Here is a 19,662-nt window from a genome sequence, read left to right as displayed (position 1 = left end):
AGCACACCTTTGCAGAAAATTAGCAACCTCAAATGTATTTCTGAAGCACCTTCCCATAGGGTAAGGACTTTGGAGTAGCTGAGAGGAAGAATAGGGTGTGCATTCTGGCCCATTTAGAGTTGGAGGAAGTGCATGCACCAAAAGGGCAGAGAAAGGTCTAGCCTGCAAGAAGCAGGTCAATGCCTTCATGGAAGAACAGAGCTAGTCTGGCAGCCAGGCCTGCCGAGGACAAGGAGGGAGAGAGCAATAGGTATGAACAAAAATAAAATAAAAAATGGAGGTGTTAGAGCAGGTGAGAAGCGTGGCGTAGGACATTTTATTCTCTAGCAACTTCTTTTAACTTCTTCCTTTAACTTCTGAGTAGGGATGAGCGAACTCGAACTGTATAGTTCGGGTTCGTACCGAATTTTGGGGTGTCCGTGACACGGACCCGAACCCGGACATTTTCGTAAAAGTCCGGGTTCGGGTTCGGTGTTCGTCGCTTTCTTCGCGCTTTTGTGACGCTTTCTTGGCGCTTTTTGAAAGGCTGCAAAGCAGCCAATCAACAAGCGTCATACTACTTGCCCCAAGAGGCCATCACAGCCATGCCTACTATTGGCATGGCTGTGATTGGCCAGAGCACCATGTGACCCAGCCTCTATTTAAGCTGGAGTCACATAGCGCCGCCCGTCACTCTGCTCTGATTAGCGTAGGGAGAGGTTGCGGCTGCGACAGTAGGGCGAGATTAGGCAGATTAACTCCTCCAAAGGACTTGATTAACTGATCGATCTGCAGCTGTGGATCATTGAGCTGCTGATCCTCAATTGCTCACTGTTTTTAGGCTGCACAGACCGTTTGTCAGTCTCATTTTTCTGGGGTGATCGGCGGCCATTTTGTGTCTTGTGGTGCGCCAGCACAAGCTGCGACCAAGTGCATTTAACCCTCAATGGTGTGGTTGTTTTTTGGCTAAAGCCTACATCAGGGTGAAGCTGTCACACCAAGTGCATTTAACCAGCAATAGTCTGTTCATTTTTTGGCCATATACAAAATCAGGGGCAAGCTGCGCCTGTCACCAAGTGCATTTAACCCTCAATGGTGTGGTTGTTTTTTGGCTAAAGCCTACATCAGGGTGAAGCTGTCACACCAAGTGCATTTAACCAGCAATAGTCTGTTCATTTTTTGGCCATATACAAAATCAGGGGCAAGCTGCGCCTGTCACCAAGTGCATTTAACCCTCAATGGTGTGGTTGTTTTTTGGCTAAAGCCTACATCAGGGTGAAGCTGTCACACCAAGTGCATTTAACCAGCAATAGTCTGTTCATTTTTTGGCCATATACAAAATCAGGGGCAAGCTGCGCCTGTCACCAAGTGCATTTAACCCTCAATGGTGTGGTTGTTTTTTGGCTAAAGCCTACATCAGGGTGAAGCTGTCACACCAAGTGCATTTAACCAGCAATAGTCTGTTCATTTTTTGGCCATATCCCAGTCTAATTCTGTCACTAAATCCATACCGGTCACCCAGCGCCTAAATACTAGGCCTCAAATTTATATCCAGCTAAATCTGTCCCTAGTGCTGTAGCTGGGCGAGTTATTTAGTGTCCGTTCAAGCACATTTCTTGTTCTGGGTTGAAATACAATTCCCAATTTAGCAATTTCATAATTTAGTGGTTCCTGCTATATCAGAGCTCTTTGAAATCTATCCCAAAAAGGGTATATAATATTGAAGGTGCACATAGGGTCATTCAGAGTAACTTCACACACACCCGCTACTGTGTATTTCCAAGTCTAATTCTGTCACTAAATCCATACCGGTGACCCAGCGCCTAAATACTAGGCCTCAAATTTAATTCCCTCTAAATCTCTCGTTACCCACCGCTGTACTGTTGTTGCTGGGCAAGATATTTAGTGTCCGTCAAAGCACATTTTTTGTTCTGGGTTGAAGTACAATTCCCAATTTAGCAATTTCATAATTTAGTGGTTTCTGCTATATCAGAGCTATTTGAAATCTATCCCAAAAAGGGTATATAATATTGAAGGTGCACATAGGGTCATTCAGAATAACTTCACACACACCCGCTACTGTGTATTTCCAAGTCTAATTCTGTCACTAAACCCATACCTGTCACCCAGCGCCTAAATACTAGGCCTCAAATTTAAATCCCTCTAAATCTCTCGTTACCGTTGTCCTGTTGTAGCTGGGAAAGTTATTTAGTGCCCGTCAAAGCACATTTTTTGTTCTGGGTTGAAGTACAATTCCCAATTTAGCAATTTCATAATTTAGTGGTTCCTGCTATATCAGAGCTATTTGAAATCTATCCCAAAAAGGGTATATAATATTGAAGGTGCACATAGGGTCATTCAGAATAACTTCACACACACCCGCTACTGTGTATTTCCAAGTCTAATTCTGTCACTAAATCCATACCGGTGACCCAGCGCCTAAATACTAGGCCTCAAATTTAATTCCCTCTAAATCTCTCGTTACCCACCGCTGTACTGTTGTTGCTGGGCAAGATATTTAGTGTCCGTCAAAGCACATTTTTTGTTCTGGGTTGAAGTACAATTCCCAATTTAGCAATTTCATAATTTAGTGGTTTCTGCTATATCAGAGCTATTTGAAATCTATCCCTAAAAGGGTATATAATATTGAAGGTGCACATAGGGTCATTCAGAATAACTTCACACACACCCGCTACTGTGTATTTCCAAGTCTAATTCTGTCACTAAACCCATACCTGTCACCCAGCGCCTAAATACTAGGCCTCAAATTTATATCCAGCTAAATCTGTCCCTAGTGCTGTAGCTGGGCGAGTTATTTAGTGTCCGTTCAAGCACATTTCTTGTTCTGGGTTGAAATACAATTCCCAATTTAGCAATTTCATAATTTAGTGGTTCCTGCTATATCAGAGCTCTTTGAAATCTATCCCAAAAAGGGTATATAATATTGAAGGTGCACATAGGGTCATTCAGAGTAACTTCACACACACCCGCTACTGTGTATTTCCAAGTCTAATTCTGTCACTAAATCCATACCGGTGACCCAGCGCCTAAATACTAGGCCTCAAATTTAATTCCCTCTAAATCTCTCGTTACCCACCGCTGTACTGTTGTTGCTGGGCAAGATATTTAGTGTCCGTCAAAGCACATTTTTTGTTCTGGGTTGAAGTACAATTCCCAATTTAGCAATTTCATAATTTAGTGGTTTCTGCTATATCAGAGCTATTTGAAATCTATCCCAAAAAGGGTATATAATATTGAAGGTGCACATAGGGTCATTCAGAATAACTTCACACACACCCGCTACTGTGTATTTCCAAGTCTAATTCTGTCACTAAACCCATACCTGTCACCCAGCGCCTAAATACTAGGCCTCAAATTTAAATCCCTCTAAATCTCTCGTTACCGTTGTCCTGTTGTAGCTGGGAAAGTTATTTAGTGCCCGTCAAAGCACATTTTTTGTTCTGGGTTGAAGTACAATTCCCAATTTAGCAATTTCATAATTTAGTGGTTCCTGCTATATCAGAGCTATTTGAAATCTATCCCAAAAAGGGTATATAATATTGAAGGTGCACATAGGGTCATTCAGAATAACTTCACACACACCCGCTACTGTGTATTTCCAAGTCTAATTCTGTCACTAAATCCATACCGGTGACCCAGCGCCTAAATACTAGGCCTCAAATTTAATTCCCTCTAAATCTCTCGTTACCCACCGGTGTACTGTTGTTGCTGGGCAAGATATTTAGTGTCCGTCAAAGCACATTTTTTGTTCTGGGTTGAAGTACAATTCCCAATTTAGCAATTTCATAATTTAGTGGTTTCTGCTATATCAGAGCTATTTGAAATCTATCCCTAAAAGGGTATATAATATTCAAGGTGCACATTGGGTCATTCAGAATAACTTCACACACACACGCTTCTGTGCATTTCCAAGTCTAATTCTGTCACTAAATCCATACCGGTCACCCAGCGCCTAAATACTAGGCCTCAAATTTATATCCCGCTGAATTTGAATACAATACATTGGGCCAAATAATATATTTGTTGTTGTGGTGAACCATAACAATGAGAAAAACATCTAGTAAGGGACGCGGACGTGGACATGGTCGTGGTGGTGTTAGTGGACCCTCTGGTGCTGGGAGAGGACGTGGCCGTTCTGCCACATCCACACGTCCTAGTGTACCAACTACCTCAGGTCCCAGTAGCCGCCAGAATTTACAGCGATATATGGTGGGGCCCAATGCCGTTCTAAGGATGGTAAGGCCTGAGCAGGTACAGGCATTAGTCAATTGGGTGGCCGACAGTGGATCCAGCACGTTCACATTATCTCCCACCCAGTCTTCTGCAGAAAGCGCACAGATGGCGCCTGAAAACCAACCCCATCAGTCTGTCACATCACCCCCATGCATACCAGGGAAACTGTCTCAGCCTCAAGTTATGCAGCAGTCTCTTATGCTGTTTGAAGACTCCGCTGGCAGGGTTTCCCAAGGGCATCCACCTAGCCCTTCCCCAGCGGTGAAAGACATAGAATGCACTGACGCACAACCACTTATGTTTCCTGATGATGAGGACATGGGAATACCACCTCAGCATGTCTCTGATGATGACGAAACACAGGTGCCAACTGCTGCGTCTTTCTGCAGTGTGCAGACTGAACAGGAGGTCAGGGATCAAGACTGGGTGGAAGACGATGCAGGGGACGATGAGGTCCTAGACCCCACATGGAATGAAGGTCGTGCCACTGACTTTCACAGTTCGGAGGAAGAGGCAGTGGTGAGACCGAGCCAACAGCGTAGCAAAAGAGGGAGCAGTGGGCAAAAGCAGAACACCCGCCGCCAAGAGACTCCGCCTGCTACTGACCGCCGCCATCTGGGACCGAGCACCCCAAAGGCAGCTTCAAGGAGTTCCCTGGCATGGCACTTCTTCAAACAATGTGCTGACGACAAGACCCGAGTGGTTTGCACGCTGTGCCATCAGAGCCTGAAGCGAGGCATTAACGTTCTGAACCTGAGCACAACCTGCATGACCAGGCACCTGCATGCAAAGCATGAACTGCAGTGGAGTAAACACCTTAAAACCAAGGAAGTCACTCAGGCTCCCCCTGCTACCTCTTCTGCTGCTGCCGCCTCGGCCTATTCTGCTGCTGCCGCCTCGGCCTCTTCCTCCGCCTCTGGAGGAACGTTGGCACCTGCCGCCCAGCAAACAGGGGATGTACCACCAACACCACCACCACCACCTCCGTCACCAAGCGTCTCAACCATGTCACACGCCAGCGTTCAGCTCTCCATCTCACAAACATTTGATAGAAAGCGTAAATTCCCACCTAGCCACCCTCGATCCCTGGCCCTGAATGCCAGCATTTCTAAACTACTGGCCTATGAAATGCTGTCATTTAGGCTGGTGGACACAGACAGCTTCAAACAGCTCATGTCGCTTGCTGTCCCACAGTATGTTGTTCCCAGCCGGCACTACTTCTCCAAGAGAGCCGTGCCTTCCCTGCACAACCAAGTATCCCATAAAATCAAGTGTGCACTGCGCAACGCCATCTGTAGCAAGGTCCACCTAACCACAGATACGTGGACCAGTAAGCACGGCCAGGGACGCTATATCTCCCTAACTGCACACTGGGTAAATGTAGTGGCAGCTGGGCCCCAGGCGGAGAGCTGTTTGGCGCACGTCCTTCCGCCGCCAAGGATCGCAGGGCAACATTCTTTGCCTCCTGTTGCCACCTCCTCCTTCTCGGCTTCCTCCTCCTCTTCTTCCACCTGCTCATCCAGTCAGCCACACACCTTCACCACCAACTTCAGCACAGCCCGGGGTAAACGTCAGCAGGCCATTCTGAAACTCATATGTTTGGGGGACAGGCCCCACACCGCACAGGAGTTGTGGCGGGGTATAGAACAACAGACCGACGAGTGGTTGCTGCCGGTGAGCCTCAAGCCCGGCCTGGTGGTGTGTGATAATGGGCGAAATCTCGTTGCAGCTCTGGGACTAGCCAATTTGACGCACATCCCTTGCTTGGCGCATGTGCTGAATTTGGTGGTGCAGAAGTTCATTCACAACTACCCCGACATGTCAGAGCTGCTGCATAAAGTGCGGGCCGTCTGTTCGCGCTTCCGGCGTTCACATCCTGCTGCTGCTCGCCTGTCTGCGCTACAGCGTAACTTCGGCCTTCCCGCTCACCGCCTCATATGCGACGTGCCCACCAGGTGGAACTCCACCTTGCACATGCTGGACAGACTGTGCGAGCAGCAGCAGGCCATAGTGGAGTTTCAGCTGCAGCACGCACGGGTCAGTCGCACTACAGAACAGCACCACTTCACCACCAATGACTGGGCCTCCATGCGAGACCTGTGTGCCCTGTTGCGCTGTTTCGAGTACTCCACCAACATGGCCAGTGGCGATGACACCGTTATCAGCGTTACAATACCACTTCTATGTCTCCTTGAGAAAACACTTAGGGCGATGATGGAAGAGGAGGTGGCCCAGGAGGAGGAGGAGGAGGAGGAGGAAGAGGGGTCATTTTTAGCACTTTCAGGCCAGTCTCTTCGAAGTGACTCAGAGGGAGGTTTTTGGCAACAGCAGAGGCCAGGTACAAATGTGGCCAGCCAGGGCCCACTACTGGAGGACGAGGAGGACGAGGATGAGGAGGAGGTGGAGGAGGATGAGGATGAAGCATGGTCACAGCGGGGTGGCACCCAACGCAGCTCGGGTCCATCACTGGTGCGTGGCTGGGGGGAAAGGCAGGACGATGACGATACGCCTCCCACAGAGGACAGCTTGTCCTTATCCCTGGGCAGCCTGGCACACATGAGCGACTACATGCTGCAGTGCCTGCGCAACGACAGCAGAGTTGCCCACATTTTAACCTGTGCGGACTACTGGGTTGCCACCCTGCTGGATCCACGCTACAAAGACAATGTGCCCACCTTACTTCCTGCACTGGAGCGTGATAGGAAGATGCGCGAGTACAAGCGCACGTTGGTAGACACGCTACTGAGAGCATTCCCAAATGTCACAGGGGAACAAGTGGAAGCCCAAGGCCAAGGCAGAGGAGGAGCAAGAGGTCGCCAAGGCAGCTGTGTCACGGCCAGCTCCTCTGAGGGCAGGGTTAGCATGGCAGAGATGTGGAAAACTTTTGTCAACACGCCACAGCTAACTGCACCACCACCTGATACGCAACGTGTTAGCAGGAGGCAACATTTCACTAACATGGTGGAACAGTACGTGTGCACACCCCTCCACGTACTGACTGATGGTTCGGCCCCATTCAACTTCTGGGTCTCTAAATTGTCCACGTGGCCAGAGCTAGCCTTTTATGCCTTGGAGGTGCTGGCCTGCCCGGCAGCCAGCGTTTTGTCTGAACGTGTATTCAGCACGGCAGGGGGCGTCATTACAGACAAACGCAGCCGCCTGTCTACAGCCAATGTGGACAAGCTGACGTTCATAAAAATGAACCAGGCATGGATCCCACAGGACCTGTCCGTCCCTTGTCCAGATTAGACATTAACTACCTCCCCATAACCATATATTATTGGACTCCAGGGCACTTCCTCATTCAATCCTATTTTTATTTTCATTTTACCATTATATTGCGAGGCTACCCAAAGTTGAATGAACCTCTCCTCTGCCTGTGTGCTAGGCCTAAATATATGCCAATGGACTGTTGCAGTGGTGGGTGACGTGAAGCCTCATTCTCTGCTATGACATGCAGACTGATTCTCTGCTGACATGAAGCCAGATTGTCTGTTACGGGACCTCTCTGCTCTGCCTGTGTGCTAGGCCTAAATATATGCCAATGGACTGTTGCAGTGGTGGGTGACGTGAAGCCTCATTCTCTGCTATGACATGCAGACTGATTCTCTGCTGACATGAAGCCAGATTGTCTGTTACGGGACCTCTCTGCTCTGCCTGTGTGCTAGGCCTAAATATATGCCAATGGACTGTTGCAGTGGTGGGTGACGTGAAGCCTCATTCTCTGCTATGACATGCAGACTGATTCTCTGCTGACATGAAGCCAGATTGTCTGTTACGGGACCTCTCTGCTCTGCCTGTGTGCTAGGCCTAAATATATGCCAATGGACTGTTGCAGTGGTGGGTGACGTGAAGCCTCATTCTCTGCTATGACATGCAGACTGATTCTCTGCTGACATGAAGCCAGATTGTCTGTTACGGGACCTCTCTGCTCTGCCTGTGTGCTAGGCCTAAATATATGCCAATGGACTGTTGCAGTGGTGGGTGACGTGAAGCCTCATTCTCTGCTATGACATGCAGACTGATTCTCTGCTGACATGAAGCCAGATTGTCTGTTACGGGACCTCTCTGCTCTGCCTGTGTGCTAGGCCTAAATATATGCCAATGGACTGTTGCAGTGGTGGGTGACGTGAAGCCTCATTCTCTGCTATGACATGCAGACTGATTCTCTGCTGACATGAAGCCAGATTGTCTGTTACGGGACCTCTCTGCTCTGCCTGTGTGCTAGGCCTAAATATATGCCAATGGACTGTTGCAGTGGTGGGTGACGTGAAGCCTCATTCTCTGCTATGACATGCAGACTGATTCTCTGCTGACATGAAGCCAGATCCTCTGTTACGGGAGCTCTCTCCTCTGCCTGGGTGCTGGGCCTAAATTTATGACAATTGACTGTTGCAGTGGTGGGTGACGTGAAGCCTGATTCTCTGCTATGATATGAAGACTGATTCTCTGCTGACATGAAGCCAGATTGTCTGTTACGGGACCTTTCTCCTCTGCCTGGGTTCTGGGCCTAAATTTATGAAAATTGACTCTTACAGTGGTGGGTGACGTGAAGCCTGATTCTCTGCTATGATATGAAGACTGATTCTCTGCTGACATGAAGCCAGATTCTCTGTTACGGGACCTCTCTCCTCTGCCTGGGTGCTGGGTAGTGTTGAGCGCGAATATTCGAAAAGCAAATTTTTTTCGCGAATATCGCAACTTCGCGATTTCGCGAATATTTCGAATATAGTGCTATATATTCGTAAAAACGAATATTCGTTTTTTGTTTCCCCCCCCCCCCCCCACAAAATTACAGTACACATATAATTGATTGTTTCCCAAAGGTCCAACAGCTCAGATCTTACTCACATTGCCTAGAAAGTGATTGAGGCGCAAATCTTCGTAAGGCGATTTTATTAGCGCACATGCGAATATCGGCACGTCCCAGAACAGAGGCAAAGGGCTTTGCATTCATACATTAGTGAATTGAGTTGCGAATCTTCGTAAGGCGATTTTATTAGCGCACATGCGAATATCTACACTTGTCCCAGAACAGAGGCAAAGGGCTTTGCATTCATACATTAGTGATTGAATTGAGCTGCGAATCTTCGTAAGGCGATTTTATTAACGCAAATGCAAATATCTACACTTGTCCCCAGAACAGAGAGGCAAAGGCCTGTGCATTCATATAGTATAGCACCATATTCGCGAATACGTAGAACTTCGTAAAATTCGATTTACGAATATTCGTATTTTTTATTTTACTTTCCACCTTACAGATTACATTGATCTGTACTCTGTCAACTACTGTCATCACCCCCCACTGTATCTCGATTGATTCCCAAAAGTCTCACATTCCCTAGAAAGTGATTGAGGTGCGAATCTTCGTAAGGCGATTTTATTAGCGCACATGCGAATATCTACACTTGTCCCAGAACAGAGGCAAAGGGCATTGCATTCATACATTAGTGATTGAATTGAGTTGCGAATCTTCGTAAGGCGATTTCATTAGCGCACATGTGAATTTTGCATAGCATATGTATTATGCGATAATTCGAATTATCGCATATGCGAAATAATAACGAATTTGAATAATCGCGAATATTTTACGAATATTCTTTCGAATATTCACAAAATTTCGCGAATTCGAATATGGGACATGCCGCTCAACACTAGTGCTGGGCCTAAATTTATGACAATGGACTGTTGCAGTGGTGGGTGACGTGAAGCCTGATTCTCTGCTATGATATGAAGACTGATTCTCTGCTGACATGAAGCCAGATTGTCTGTTACGGGACCTCTCTCCTCTGCCTGGGTGCTGGGCCTAAATATATGCCAATGGACTGTTGCAGTGGTGGCTGACGTGAAGCCTCATTCTCTGCTATGACATGCAGACTAATTCTCTGCTGACATGAAGACAGATTCTCTGTTACGGGACCTCTCTCCTCTGCCTGGGTGCCGGGGCCTAAATATCTGAGAATGGACTGTTCCAGTGGTGGCTGACGTGAAGCCTCATTCTCTGCTATGACATGCAGACTAATTCTCTGCTGACATGAAGACAGATTCTCTGTTACGGGACCTCCCTCCTCTGCCTGGGTGCTGGGCCTAAATATATGCCAATGGACTGTTGCAGTGGTGGCTGACGTGAAGCCTCATTCTCTGCTATGACATGCAGACTAATTCTCTGCTGACATGAAGACAGATTCTCTGTTACGGGACCTCCCTCCTCTGCCTGGGTGCTGGGCCTAAATATATGCCAATGGACTGTTGCAGTGGTGGCTGACGTGAAGCCTCATTCTCTGCTATGACATGCAGACTGATTCTCTGCTGACATGAAGCCAGATTCTCTGTTACGGGACCTCTCTCCTCTGCCTGTGTGTGTGCTGGGCCTAAATATATGCCAATGGACTGTTGCAGTGGTGGCTGACGTGAAGCCTCATTCTCTGCTATGACATGCAGACTGATTCTCTGCTGACATGAAGCCAGATTCTCTGTTACGGGACCTCTCTCCTCTGCCTGTGTGTGTGCTGGGCCTAAATATATGCCAATGGACTGTTGCAGTGGTGGCTGACGTGAAGCCTCATTCTCTGCTATGACATGCAGACTAATTCTCTGCTGACATGAAGACAGATTCTCTGTTACGGGACCTCCCTCCTCTGCCTGGGTGCTGGGCCTAAATATATGCCAATGGACTGTTGCAGTGGTGGCTGACGTGAAGCCTCATTCTCTGCTATGACATGCAGACTGATTCTCTGCTGACATGAAGCCAGATTCTCTGTTACGGGACCTCTCTCCTCTGCCTGTGTGTGTGCTGGGCCTAAATATATGCCAATGGACTGTTGCAGTGGTGGCTGACGTGAAGCCTCATTCTCTGCTATGACATGCAGACTGATTCTCTGCTGACATGAAGCCAGATTCTCTGTTACGGGACCTCTCTCCTCTGCCTGTGTGTGTGCTGGGCCTAAATATATGCCAATGGACTGTTGCAGTGGTGGCTGACGTGAAGCCTCATTCTCTGCTATGACATGCAGACTAATTCTCTGCTGACATGAAGACAGATTCTCTGTTACGGGACCTCCCTCCTCTGCCTGGGTGCTGGGCCTAAATATATGCCAATGGACTGTTGCAGTGGTGGCTGACGTGAAGCCTCATTCTCTGCTATGACATGCAGACTAATTCTCTGCTGACATGAAGACAGATTCTCTGTTACGGGACCTCTCTCCTCTGCCTGGGTGCCGGGGCCTAAATATCTGAGAATGGACTGTTCCAGTGGTGGGTGACGGGAAGCCAGATTCTCTGCTATGGAACCTCTCTCCAATTGATTTTGGTTAATTTTTATTTATTTAATTTTTATTTTAATTCATTTCCCTATCCACATTTGTTTGCAGGGGATTTACCTACATGTTGCTGCCTTTTGCAGCCCTCTAGCTCTTTCCTGGGCTGTTTTACAGCCTTTTTAGTGCCGAAAAGTTCGGGTCCCCATTGACTTCAATGGGGTTCGGGTTCGGGACGAAGTTCGGATCGGGTTCGGATCCCGAACCCGAACATTTCCGGGATGTTCGGCCGAACTTCTCGAACCCGAACATCCAGGTGTTCGCTCAACTCTACTTCTGAGTTCATTTTTTATTTTTTAATAAACACAGGCTTGCTCTGCTGGGCTTGTTGTACTAAGTGGCCCTCTAAATAAATGGAGTTTAAAGAATCAGAGTTTAAGACAAGGAGCAAGAAACTAAGGTTTGATAGAGCTTACTTGTGTGTTGTTTGCTTGATTCTAGCAAGTTCTCCAATTCCAGCAGACAGAGTCTAAATCTAAACTTATATTTATTGTTTTATTCCTTTACTGTTCATCCCCATTTAAACATGTGCTCCATGAACAATGCTACTAAGTGTGTGTCTTGTGCAATGTATGCATGCCTTGAAGAGCCATTTGAGGGTGAATACATTTGCACGAGATGCAAGCAGGTTGCATATTTGAAAGCCCAGATCTTGGATCTAAATCGGCAGCTTGCAATACTTAGGGGCATTGTAGACCTGGAGAGAGGCTTAGACCTAACTGTGCAGACTCTGACTGGGGTCAGCGAAATGGAGATGGGTGGAGGAGTTCAAGATCAGGACTATCGGGTCAGTAGTTGGGTTAATGTAGTAAGAACGGACAAAGGGAAAAGTGCCAGGAAGGCTAGTCCTGAGGTGGAACACCCTAGTAAATATTCCTGTTTGGCAGATATTAGGGATAAAAGCCCAGGGTCAGCAACACTGCAGCATGGTGTTTCTCCTAGCTGTAGAAGGAATGGGAAAAAGGAGTGTAGCAAAGGTCAGACAGATGCTGGTGGTAGAGGAATTTATTATTAGGCGGATAGACAGGGTCATCTGTCGCCGAACAGTGAATGCAGAACAGTGTGTTGTCTTCCAGGTGCTCAGGTTCGGCATATTGCGGATCAGATTAAAAATTATTTTAGGAAACTTGTAAAGAAGCTCAAGTCCAGGACCTCCAAGGTAATGTTTTCAGAAATACTACCAGTTCCAAAAGCGTCACTAGAGAGGCAACGGCAGCTTAGGGAGTTAAATAAGTGGCTCAGAAGCTGGTGCAGGAAGGAAGGGTTTGGGTTCATGGAGAACTTGGCTCTACAGTAGGGGCGAGCTGCAACTTCATGGGGAGGGTACAGCTGCTCTGCAGGAAAGAATGGTTAGACGACTGGAGGAGCTTTTAAACTAGGATCTGGGGGTCATACTAATAAGGGGGTAGATAGTCTAGATAGAGAGTGGGATATAGGAGGGGACAGGGGGGATTTAGTGGGGGCTGGGGTTAGTGAGGAAAGTAGAGAGAAAACTGGGCAGAACTGTATACTAATGACAAATAGAGCTGCTGGTAACATGGACCTGTTACATACAAACATCAACCAAGGTACTCAAAAATTCCAAGATATTCATTTTACAGGTAATAGTAATTTAAAATGTATTTTCACAAATGCAAGAAGTTGAGCTAGCAAAATGGGGCAGCTGGAGGCTATGGTACTAGAGGAACAGATAGATAAAGTTGGTGTGGTTGAGACATAGTTGGACTCTTTGATTGACCGGGATGTTAAGATTCAGAGTTTTACACTATTTAGGAAAGACAGGGTCAATAAAAAAGGCGGTGGTGTGTGTCTATTCCTGAGAAGTGATCTGAAGGCAAGCATGAAAGAGGCAACTGTGGGTGAGGATGGTGAGGATGTTGAAAACCTATGGGTGGAATTACGAAGGGATATAAACACTGAAGAAATAATAAAAGTAATCTATAGACCCCCTAACGTCACAGAGGAGATAGAACGTTAACTGTATTACCAAATAGAGCAGGCTTCACAGGCAGTAGAGTGGTCATAATGGGAGATTTTAACTATATTTATTATTTTAAAGAAAAAATATTTTATTTTTGAAATTCGCATCGGGTTTTTCAAATGTATAGTGGGGCGGTGGGAACATGAAGTGATCCACCCCAATGGCGAGCTCCAGGCAAATCTCGTCCTTTGGAAACGTTTTATAGACAATGTGGTTTTTATTTGGGGGATGGGAAACAGAATTGGTGCAATTTTTTAAATAATTAAATAGAAATGAATTTTATTTGGAATTTACAATGACATTTAGTACATGGGAGATTATTTTTTTAGACTTAACTATTTGTAAATAAAAAGATAAAAATATGTACAAGGACATATAAGAAACCCACAGATGTGAATAGTTTCATTTCACGAGATGGTTGTCACCTCCCCCAGTGGTTGGAAAATATACCTAAGAGCCAATTCATGGAAATAAAAAGAAACTCTACAAAAAAGGAGGATTATGAGAAAGAAGCAGAGGAACTACAACATAAATTTGAATCAAAAGGTTATAGTAGGGATAGGTTAATAGAACAAGAAACAATAATAGCTGAATTAGAAAGACAGGAATTAATTAAGAACCAAAGATATGAGAATGAAAATGGAGAGAAGAATGATGGGGAACAATTTAAAATACTTCCTATTATTACTGTCAGACCAATATGTTTAAAAACATAATTAAAAAACATTAGGACATTTTGAAAGAGGATAAAATAGTAGGTGATTATATCCCCAAGTTCCCCAAATTTATATATAGGAAGGCTAGAAAAGTGGAGAATATGGGGACACCAACAAATAAATGCATACATTTACAGGTGAATAATCCAAAAATAAAGCAGCCATTGAAAGTTTTTTTTTTCATGTGGAACATATGGGGTATGCAAAAGGTTAAAAATTACTAAAAAGTCTGGAAGAAATGCAAAAAGTAAAAATACAGATTACTCATTTGTGCATGATATTAAAGACTATATCACATGTAATAGTCAAGGTGTTGTTTACTCATTGACTTGTTCATGTAATAAGATATATATCTAGGACGTACAAAAAGGTCCTTAAATAAAAGAATGGGGAAACATATTTATAGTATTTACAGAAAATACGATGGTCACCCCTTATCCCAACATTATAAGGATAAACATGGGGGTTTAAGTGAGGGAACTCAATTTAGTGGAATAGAAATTGTTAAGGGAGGTAAAAGAGGAGAAGATTGTATTTAAAAAATGTATAATGTAAGTGGAGACACGTTGGATTTTCAATATGAATACATTAGCACTAATATGGTTAAACTCAGAGATTATATTAATTGCATTTGAATGAGGAAGAAAAATATGAGAGAGAACCAAGCGTTAAACATGGGAGGGGAGGAGAACCCTATATAAGGAATACTAGGAAAAACAGTCTACATCCCTGATGAAGGATAATGATTATCCGAAACGCGGATCTTTGGAGCTTTTTTGACACTCCTTGATACCCGTAACCTAGTTCAGTGACGTCACATAGCGCTCGGATTTGAGCTCAAGCTAGCGAGTCTAACATCGAGCGGTGCCACCGGCCGGGACAAGCTCATTTTATAAATTACATAGGGCTCCGCATCCCACTCTAACATACTAGTACTAGCATGCAAAAGAAGATCATTACACTCAGAAAAGGGACAGCAAAGTTTAAACAGGTACATATACACATATTTGGATTGATGCTGTGAATGCACATTTACCTCTGCTTATGGTATTGTAGGGAATGTGGGGTATTGTCGCGCGAAACCATATTGTTGATATTAGTGTTCCTGCTTTTTGCAGCAGTGGTGGTACTGCTGCGGTACTGCAGCGTTAGTGATAGGTCATAGAGGATAAAAGTGCCAGTGTAATATAGTTTTAAATGCTAAAAAACCCACGGTCTGAACAAGTATGTCCCCTAAATAATGATAAAGGGGGGTAGTCACTAAATATAAGAAAAGGCAGAGTTACTAAATCTTTTTTTTTAGCTCTGTATATACAAAAGAAGTGGAAGGAGCTGATATTGGTGGTGCCAGGGCTGTTAGTACATCCGGTAATACACTCAATCTGCTAACTGTAGATATGGTCCAAGCTAAGTTAAATAAGGTAAAAGTGAACAAAACTCCAGGTACACATGGATTCCACCCAAGAGTTCTTAAAAAGCTGAGTTCAGTCATTGCTGCGCCCTTGTTTATAATTTTTAAAGATTATCTAGGTACTGGTACAGTGCCAAATGATTGAAACAAGTTAAATGTGGTGCCCATATTCAAAAAAAGGTCCTATACATGTAATTTAGTTTAACTTCTGTTTTTGGAAAAACTTTTTGAAGGACTCTTAAGGGTCTATATACAAGAGTATGTGACTGTAAATAATATTATAAGTGATAACCAACATGGGTGTACCAAGGATAGAAGTTGTCAGACTAACCTGATTTGTTTTTATGAGGAGGTGAGAAGTAGTCTGCACAGAGGGGCGGATGTGTAGGTAGTGTTTCTGAATTTTGCAAAGGCTTTTGACCCTCATAGATGTTTAATAGATAAAATAAGGTCTATAGAAAGTATAGTTTGTAATTGGATTGAAAACTGGCTGAAGGACCGTGTCCAGAGAGTTGTGGTCAATGATTCCTATTCAGAATGGTCCCAGGTTATAAGTGGTGTACCCCAAGGCTCAGTGCTGGGTCCTCTATTATTTAATTTATTTGTTAATGATATTGAGGATAAGATTAAAAGCACCAGTTCTATTTTTGCAGATGACACTAAGCTATCTAGTACTGTGCAGTCTATGGAAGATGTCCATAAACTACAAGCTGAGGGATTAGGCATCAACTTGGCAAATGAGGTTCAATGTGCAAACTTATGCATCCTGGTAGTAATAATCTCTGTGCATCATATGTCCTAGGGGATGTAATACTGGGAGAGTCAGTAGTAGAGAAGGATTTGGGTGTCCTTGTAGATTCTAGATTTAATAACGGCATACAATGTCAATCAGCTGCTTCTAAGGCTACCAGGATTTTGTTTTGCATTAAACTAGGCATGGACTTGTGGGATATAATAATACCACTTTACAAAATGATCATGCGGCGTCATATGGAATATGCAATTCAGTTCAGTCCATAGATAGGATGCTTTGGTACTGAAAAAAAGTACAAAGGAGAGCGACTAAACTGATAAGGGGCATAGAAGTTCTTAGTTATGAAGAAAGATTAAAATAATTACATTTATTTAGTCTTGAGAAGAGACGTCTAAGGGGGGACATGGTTATCGTATACAAATATATAAATGGGCCATACAAAAAAAATACATTGAAAAGCTGTTACATGTAAAATGCCCTCAACAGAAAAGGGGGCACTGACTAGACTTGAGAAGAAAAACTTCAGTCTCCAGAAGTACTTTTATAAAAGCTGACATTTTTTTTCCCACAATAATGCCTCTTGTACTGTACATCATCTTATTTTTTGGGAGATACCTATGTCATTTCCCTTTAAAAAATTACTTGCTGGTTGAATAAAAGTAACTTTAAGTCAAAATTTGCCAGGGGGAGTAATAATTATGGGAAGCACTGTATATGGTTATACACTCTTTTGTTAATGCTGAGCTAATATGAAATACTTCATTCTTCAAACTACATTTTCTAATAGCTTTGCGGAGTCATTAGTTAATAAAAGTATGAACAATTTATATAAGAAATATCATATTACCATCATGAATTGGCTCATATAGGTGATCGAAGAACTGAATTGAAGTTTGGTTGCTTAATCCCAACACTTCTACGTAAACTTTAAATTTGAAAGTAATATTTGGACGGTTTAACACACATCCTACTTGTCTCCCAAAGGAATCGGTTCTGTAGTCTTGGCACTTGATGAACACATTCTCCTGCCTAATCCGAAAATAAAATAAGCAGTCAATATTCATTGTAACTTTGTATTGTGAAGCAGTTTTAGTAGTGAGCTCACAAACTCACACAATGTTGTGGAGAATAAAAGCATATTATTATTTGTTTTATTATTTGTATCATTACATCAGAGCTAAATTATTTGTGTGCATTCCTGAGTGTCTGTGCCTGACTGTATTGTACTCTATAATAGGGATGCTCAACCTGTGGCACTCCAGCTGTTGTAAAACTACAACTCCCACCATGCCTTGCTGATAGCTGTAGGCTGTTCAGGCATGCTGGGAGTTGTAGTTTTGCAACAGCTGGAGGGCCGCAGGTTGAGCATGCCTGCTCTATACCAAGTCAGAGCAGTGTAGTCTAGTTTATACACTGTGACTTGCTTTTGATGCCAGGTTTATTGCATTGCAACTGAGAGTACCGTATACTGTGATCCCATTATTTTTTTTCTCTTCCTTCTCCAGGGTGTTGCACAGGGTGTTGCACAGGTGTGTCTTGAGGGCAGCTCTGTCCTTTGAACCCAGAGGAAAAAAGCAGTCTGGTTTGTGAGCTGCACTTATATAAGCAGACAAACAACGCGAGTTTGTGAGCATTCACGTTTTTGATTTCCAGTGTGTGTTTGTATTGTGTGACTTTAGATTATGTGAATTGAGATTCAGGGACTTTTGGAGGGGACTACAGTAAGTTAGATTCTTATCACTGCACTATATTGTATTTTCTCTTTTCTTGCGTAATCCCCATTTAGTATGTATTCCATTATTGACAATGCAGTCAAGTGCACATCTTGTCTAATGTATGCAGTCGTGGAACAGCCGTTTGAGGGTGCATATCTTTGTTGAAAATCTGAGAAAATTTCCCATTTGGAATCGCACATTGTGTATCTAACCGGGCGCGTTTCGACACTGAGAAGCGTTGACAATTTGTAAAAGTGTTTGCTGCTTACTGTGCAAGCACTCTATGGGGTAGATATGCGGGAGGGTGGTAGCGAGGAGGCTCAGGAAAGTGAGGTAGGTAGCTGGATAACAGTTACAAAGTGGGGTAGAGGGAAGAGTGCCAGGGAGGCTAGCCCTGATCTGACACACCCCAACAAGTTTGCATGGTTGGCAGATGAGGGGGATGTCAGTTCAGGAAGAGCACTGCTGCAGCCAGACACTTTCTCTGCCAGTCAGGGGAATGTCAGCTCCAGTAAGCAGGGGACCAGGAGAGCAGGGCAGACCAGAAAAGTACTGGTAGTGGGAGACTCAATTATTAGGGGTACATATATGGCGATCTGTCACAAAGACCAGGATCGTCGAACAATGTGTTGTCTTCCTGGCACTAGAGTTCGACACATCGCGGATCGGGTTGACAGATTACTGTGAGGGGCTGGAGAAGATCCAGCAGTCATGGTCCATATTGGAACCAATGACAAAGTTATAGGTAGGTGGAGAGTCCTTAAAAATTATTTTAGGGATTTAGGTCTAAAGCTTAGAGCAAGAACCTCAAAGGTAGTGTTTTCCAAAATACTACCTGTACCACTAGCCACACAAGAAAGGCAGCAGGAGATTAGGGAGGTTAGCAAGTGGCTCAAGAACTGGTGTAGGAAGAAGGGATTTTGATTCCTGGAGAACTACAGACTCTATCGTAGAGATGGTCTGCACCTCAATGGGGAAAGGGCAGCTGTGTTGGGGAGAAGATGGCTAGAAGGTTGGAGGAGTGTTTAAACTAGGTACTGGGGGGAGGGTAATTACATTATAGGATGGGAAGATAGTGCAGATAGAGACCGGCGGCGAGGTAATAAGACAGGGGGAGGAATGGGAGGAGGGGACTGCAACAGTTCAGAAGGAAAAGTATAGGGTAACAAATATACATAAACCTCTTAATTGTATGTATACTAATGCCAGAAGCCTCACTAATAAAACTGGAGAACTGGAATTAGTGATGTGTGAGGAGGACTATGATATAGTGGGAATAACTGAGACATAGCTGGATGATAGCTATGACTGGGCAGTAGTGTTGATCAAGCACCAAAGTGCTCGGGTGTTCAGGTCCTCGTGTCGAACACCTCGGGATGCCCGAGAACAATGGAAGTCAATAAGAGAACCAGAGTATTAAACTAGGCACCCCCTGCTCTGAAAGGGGATGGTGTCTGGTTCATAGGAAAAGGTCAGAAATTGATGGAAACACCACCGAAATGGTTCAGGAACAGCATAGGGAGGATGTCTGGATGT

The 19,662-nt window shown here is 44.6% G+C and overlaps 1 protein-coding gene across 1 annotated transcript in view; it reads right to left on the bottom strand.

Moving 5' to 3' along the window:
• Positions 1-19,662, bottom strand: part of LOC122930545 (granulocyte-macrophage colony-stimulating factor receptor subunit alpha-like) — a 129,585-nt gene that overhangs the window by 41,472 nt on the left and 68,451 nt on the right. Inside the window, exon 6 of the mRNA XM_044284015.1 lies at positions 17,259-17,440. Coding sequence (XP_044139950.1) covers positions 17,259-17,440 — 182 coding nt within the window. The remainder of the gene's footprint in view (positions 1-17,258; positions 17,441-19,662) is intronic.

This window comes from Bufo gargarizans, chromosome 3 (genome assembly GCF_014858855.1).
Source record: "Bufo gargarizans isolate SCDJY-AF-19 chromosome 3, ASM1485885v1, whole genome shotgun sequence".
NCBI lineage: Eukaryota > Metazoa > Chordata > Amphibia > Anura > Bufonidae > Bufo > Bufo gargarizans.
The sequence above is the reverse complement of the archived record's forward strand: the minus strand, read 5'-3'. Positions and strand labels throughout refer to the sequence as shown.